We start from the raw sequence: 6,722 nt of genomic DNA on the forward strand, positions 1-6,722 counted from the left end.
TCTTGTCTGTTATCTAGCATTCTTCATTTGATAGTAGAAGGATTAGAGCAAGTCATTGTCATCCACATCTACAGTCAGGTAGTGAATACACCTATAGTGAATGACGAGGGCTCTATAGAAGAGCTGTTGTAAATCAAGATTTGTTATTTCTGATTTATTGTAACTCCATTTTTCTGTCCATATTTAATTTAAATGTCTTGGGCGTGTGTCATCATTTACAGTTGATAGTTTTCATTGATTTTGAAATGTTTTTTCAACCCACTGCAAAGAATTCTCTGACAGACCACTGATTAGAAGATGATGTATTCATTTGTATTTTAGTTCTCAGTTTTAAAATGGCCTAGATGATCACTTGAGAGAAGCAACTGAGAGAATGTTAAGTGTCATCAAGTTGATTCCCATTCTTAGCCACCCTGTATAGGGTTTCCACGTTGCAGCGGGTAGACTTGAGCCATCAACTTTGTGGTCAACAGTTCATTGCTTATCCTACTATGCTATAGTGCCATACCAGGACTCCTGAGAGAATAATACTTATGAACTTTAGGAGAAAAGACCACCTAACATTTTAATTCATGCTTGTCTAGTAAATTGTCCCCATTTTCCAGCCAGTACCTTCACATTAAATTTTTTCTCCCTTTGACTGGAGGCTGTCTATAATTATATGCTATTGATATATTTTCAATAAAGAAGTGTTTACACAAAATTAAATTCTTAGGCGATAGGGCTTCAATCCCAAATTGTTTGTTGCTAAATGTCTTTGAGTCGGTTCTAACTTACAGCAACCCTGTATAGGGTTTCCAAGTTTGAACCACCAACCTGGAAGTTAGCAGTCCAGTGCTTATCATACAGTGCCACACCAGGACTCTGATGTATTCTTTATCTTATCAGCCCACAATTTGTACAATCATGGTGTATGAGTACACACACAGGGAAGAGGTAGTGAGGGTATAATTTGCTGTAGGTTAAATTTCATAGATTAGAATTTTTAGAGATAAGAAGAATTAGAATTTTCAGAGCCAAAAGCCTGAAATTAAGATAATTTCCAGTGAAATTTGGGTAAACCATCTAAATTTTCAATTTCCAAACGTTTTTATCTTACTAGAAATCATTTTTCATTAATAACATGAACAAAAGCAAAATATTAAAATTGTTTTATTTTGAATATTAATTCTAAAAGTGTTTGAGATGGACGTGTTAAGTATGCAGGAGCCTCTTTTATTTGCCAAGAATTGTCATTGTGACTTTCTAAATTGAAATGTGCTAATTAAGAAGCTCTGGTAGCATAGTGGTTACGAATTGGGCTGCTAACCTCATCGTCGGCAGTTTGAAACTATGAGGCATTCTGCAGGAGAAAGATGAGGCTTTCTGCCCCTATAAAGATTTACAGCCTTGGAAACCCTGTGCAGGATCACTATGAGTCGGAAGTGACTCCACGGTACTTAACAACAACAACAATATATATATTGTTGTTGTTGTTAAATGTTGTCGAGTAATTTCCTACTCATAGTGGTATTGCTTATAAAGCTGAATGACCCTCACTGTATGTCTTTCTCCAAGTGATCTATCTTATTATTTAATAACTGCAGTTATATTAAGATGAATAGTTTTAGAAAAATTCTTCTGATGGTTTTGTGTGTGTGTTTTACCAAATACATTTGAAGACAATTTAATATTGACCTGTTCACTTTCTCTGTACATATTTATGTAGGGTATTCTGGAGAACTTGGAAGACATATTTTCAGCAGAAAAGTTCAGAAAAGAGTTGCAATGCTTTTCCCTTTATGTAGTCTGAAATGCAAGGAAATCTTAAAATCCTAGGGTAGGGCGTATGTAAAATTTTAATTAACATATTGTTGTTGTTTTTGTGTGCCATTGAGTCAGTTCTGACTCAGGGCAACCCTTTCTAGGGTTTCCAAGAAGTGGCTGGTGGGTTTGAACCACCAATTGTGTAGTTTGCGGTCCAGTACTGGTCCTACAGCGCCATACCAGAACTCCAATAAACATGTTGTTATTGTTGTTAACTGCCATCGAGTCAGTTCTGACCCATAGAGACCCTATATAGGGTTTCCGAGGAGCAGCTGGTGTGCTTGAACCGCTGACTTTGCAGTTCAAACGGCTTTGCAGTCTGGTGCATTAACCCACAGCGCCACACCAGGATTCCTATAAACATATTAGACAATACCTATTAAATAAATTTTGTCCAAAATATCAGTTCTTTTCTGTCTGATACTTATGTTTTCATAATACTATTTCATGTGCATATCAGGATTGTTTTTCTTTAATATATTTGATAACTTGCATTAGAATAAGTCTTGATACATGATGATGCAGGTTAAAAAGTCCATTATTTTTTAAAATTAGTTTTAAAACCCTGCACATGGTCATTTAAAAGAATAAGTATCTCCATAAAACGTATTTTTGTCATTAAGTGCTGTTGAGTTGGTTCCAACTCTTAGTGACCCTATATAACAGGGTTTCCAAGGAGCAGCTGATGGGTTTGAACTGCTGACCTTGTGGTTTGTCGTAGTTCAGTGCTGATCTTACAGCGCCACATCAGAAGTACATAAAATGTATTAAATCATGCAAAATTCTAAGTGTGTAGGATTTAGAATAAACCATAAGCAACATTTCATCTTATTAAGATGAACTATCTTATTAAGATGAAACATTTCATCTTATTAACAGCACCCATAGAAAAGTGTTAAATAAAAAAAAAAAAGTGCCTTTTTTTCAGGTTATAAGTATATGTTCATTGTGTAATTGAGGGAAAAAATACAAGAGAGTACATATATTACCATTGCTAAACCTGGAAGCTCTGGTAGCGTAGTGGTTACGAATCGGGCTGTGAACCTTAAACTCAGCGGTTTGAAACTACCAGCTGCTCCGCGGGAGAAAGATAAGGCTTTTTACTCCCGTAAAGATTTACAGCTTCGGAAACCCTGTACAGGGTCGCTATGGGTCGGAACTGACTCGACGGCACATAACAACAACAACAACATATATATATATATATGTGATTGATGCTAATGCTGCTTTTCTGACCACATTTTGAGAACTGCAGCTTTAAAATTAACTTGATTCTTTTTTTTCATTATTTGGAGTTTTCTGTACATTCAGATTATCCAGGTAATCAGTGTGCTCTCTCATTCAAGTCAATAATGCACTAGAATAGAAAGCCAAATGTAAATTTTAAAATGTGTTGAGTTTCACAGTTTAATCAAAGAATGATAGTTATATTTACTCTTGCATTTATTAACAATAATAATCAAGACATGTGTTATGTGAAATAGTTTAAGTGTTATATTGCACTACAATTTTCTTTCTTCAGAAATATATTTTTTCTCTCTCTCCTTTCTTCGGTTCCTGCCCATATCCAACTTGTTTTAGAAAAGATTCTTACTAGTGTTCACAGCTTGTAGATATTTTAACAAATTTTAGACTTGCACCACAAGACTATTTTGTCCTTTGGTATATTCAGTTTGTTAATGGAAGGTAATTAAATTGTGTGCAGCTTTTTCTGGAGTAAAAAAAGTCAGCGATTTGCAAATATTTTTATCAGACAAATATATAGACAGTCATAATCACATGTACTCACATGCACTCACGTGCACACACACCAAAGTCATAACCAATTTGATCACAAATTTCACAAAACAGTTCTTCCTTCTGCGATATACAAAGGAGCTCTAGCGGCATAATCGTTACACTTTCAGCTGCTAACTGAAATGTTGGTAGTTCAAACCCAGTAGTCACTCCTAAGGAGAAAACACTTAGCAATTTGCTTCCATAAAGATTACAGCCTTGGAAACTTCATGGGCCAGCTCTCCTCTGTCTTTTAGGGTCACCAAGAGTCAGAATCCATTCTGTGGTAGTATGTTTGTCTTTTGTTGTTGTTAATCTTTATAGAAGCAGACTGACACATCTTTTTCCCACAGAGCTGCTGGTAGATTCCAGCTGCTGACCTTTCTGTTAGCAGTCGAGTACTTTAGTCACTGTGCCACCAAGGACCCTTATATTGCTCATATTTTTGTCTAAATGTTAGTTTGCTATCACTTTTTATCAGGATTCTTGGGAATTTTCAGTTGATCAATTCAATCTTGTTGTTTGTTGTGAAGTGCTGTTGAGTCAGTTTCAACTTATAGCGACCCTGTATAGGATTTCTGAGTGTTTAAATCTTGAATGGAGCAGAAAGCCTTATCTTTCTCCCACAGAGCAGCTGGTGGGCTCGAACCTCATACCTTGTGGTTCACAGTCCAGAGCTTATCATATGGAGCCACTGTGCTCCCTAATCCAATCTTGTGTTGTTTATCACATATATTATTTAACAGTGCTACCAAATTAGTTCAAAGTTGTCATTTTCTTCATATATGTTTGTAGAGACAAGCCTTGGAAAACAGAAATTGTTCATCTTTGATGTAAAGGAGTTGAAAACATAGTTCTGAATTTAATCCATATATTTTTATTTTGTGAAAACATAATCATATTTGAACTGAAAAATTTTAAAAATATTTTTAAATTGGCATACAAATAAATTTTGTATAAATTATTTATAATTTTAGTTTCTAGGGGAGAAATATGATGTAATTCAGCATCAAAAGCAGAGTTGGAATAGGTAGAACATTAATCTCTGACTTTAAACGCCTATGGGATATTCTTGAAGCAATACTGATTGGGAGACAGATCAGTTAAGTTAGAATTTAATTGTACTTAGAGTTATAATAGATCTTTTTTTCCTAGTACATTTTTGTTTTGTTTTTAAATAAAAAACGCATGCAAAAATCAAAGGAATATGACATAAAAGCATCATTCATTATCTTATTGTGGGCATGTCTGTAACAAGTGTTATCCTCAACTACGTAATATAAATTTGATAGCATAAATTATAAAGTTTACTTCAAGGGGTAATTTTAGTTTAATTATATCTAAATACTTTTCTCCTTTTCTTTCAATATATATATATTTGTTGTTATTAAGTGCCATCGGGTTGATTACAACTTATAGCGACCCTGCATAGAGTTTCCAAGGAGTGGCTGCTGAGTTTGAACTGCTGACCTTGTGGCTCAAACTTCGTGGTCCAGCGCATTATCCTCCAGCACCATATCAGACTCCAAATAATACATATTAATAAACATTATATCTGGGAAAGTTCTGTGCCTCTCTGGATGTGCCTGTGTAACATTAACACTGAGGAAGTTAAGAGCGAAGTTAGGTTAATGTGAATGATATCATGAGTGTGTAATGTAAATGTTAGTATCTGTTTAGAAATTTGGGGATCCAATGTTAAATTGTGGCACTATATCTTTAAATATTTAAATCTTTATTCTTGAGGACTATTTGACAAATTAAAACATAAGTGTAAAAATATCTTTGTTGGTGTGAGGTGTAACAATATTTCTTATCTGTCTTTTTCTCTATAGCCTGAAAAAAATGACAGTGAGCCAGGAAGCCAAAGGATAAAACCTGTTTTTATCGAAGATGCTAATTTTGGACGACAAATATCTTATCAACACGCAGCAGTGCATATTCCCACCGACATCTATGAGGGCTGTAAGTAAAAGGATATGAATAGCTCTTGTAATATCATCCAGTTGAGTAGATTATGTATTACAACAACAAAAAAGGAGTAAATATGATAGTGTCTTACATACATGTAATAGCAGTTTTTGTTTTATTTGGTATGGTAGGCCAAAAATGCCATTAATATATGTCCTAAGATTGTGCTATGGGATAAAACATTGGACCGAAAGGCCAGTTTGAACTACAAGGTTGGTGGTTCAAACTCACAAGCCACTCCTTGGAAACCCTATACAGGATCACTGTGAGTGGGAACCAATTTGATGGCTCCTAACTACAGTAACAATATATATCTTAAGCACAGACTCTGTTACTATGTTACTTTTGATTATGTAAAAGGGATATTAGAGTTTTTCATGGAATTGAGTTTACTAATCAGTAGATAGGTAGAATTTTGCTTCATTAACAATATAATCAGAAGAATCCTTAAAAGTGCAAGTGGAAATTGTTAACTATGGAAGAATGGTCAGAGAGATGCAACAATACTGGCTTTGAAGATGGGAGAAGGCAACCTCTAGAGAAGAGAAAACAGACTTTCCCTTAAAGCTACCAGAAAGAAATAAAGCCCTACTAATATGTTTTTTTGTTGTTGTTTTTGTTTTTATTATGAGATCTGTATCAGACTATCCTCCAAACTGTAAGATACAAAATTTATGTTGTGTAAACTTTTTTATGTTGTGAGACTCAAAGCCTACAATATAGATTACATCTCACCATAAAGAAAACAAACACCATCACAGCTAGATGAATAAGCAACATTAACAATAAATTGTTGTTGTTGTTAGGTTCCATTGAGTTGGTACCGACACAAAGCGACTTTATGCACAATAGAAGGAAATACTGCCCGACCTAGGCCAACCTCACTATTGTTTCCACTCTTGAGTCCATCGATGCTGCCACTTGGCCAATCCATCTCGTTGGAGGTTTTCCTCTTTTTCTCTGACCTTCCACCTTAACCAAACATGATATACTTCTTCCAAGACTGGTCCCTCCTGACAATAGGTCCAAAGTATGAGAGACGAAGTTTGGCCACCTTGGCTTCCAAGAAGCACTCTGGCTGCACTTCTTTGAAAACGGATTTATTGGTTCTTTTGGCAGCCCATGGTACTTTCAATATTCTCCTCCAACACCATAAATCAAAAGTATCA

The 6,722-nt window shown here is 35.1% G+C and overlaps 1 protein-coding gene across 1 annotated transcript in view; it reads left to right on the forward strand.

Moving 5' to 3' along the window:
• The window catches only part of CACNA2D1 (calcium channel, voltage-dependent, alpha 2/delta subunit 1), a 560,165-nt gene that overhangs the window by 359,431 nt on the left and 194,012 nt on the right, over positions 1-6,722 (forward strand). Inside the window, exon 6 of the mRNA XM_006834341.1 lies at positions 5,418-5,547. Within this exon, the coding sequence (XP_006834404.1) occupies positions 5,418-5,547 (130 nt within the window). The remainder of the gene's footprint in view (positions 1-5,417; positions 5,548-6,722) is intronic.

The sequence above is a fragment of the Chrysochloris asiatica genome, unplaced genomic scaffold (genome assembly GCF_000296735.1).
Source record: "Chrysochloris asiatica unplaced genomic scaffold, ChrAsi1.0 scaffold00010, whole genome shotgun sequence".
In the NCBI taxonomy this organism is placed as follows: Eukaryota; Metazoa; Chordata; class Mammalia; order Afrosoricida; family Chrysochloridae; genus Chrysochloris; species Chrysochloris asiatica.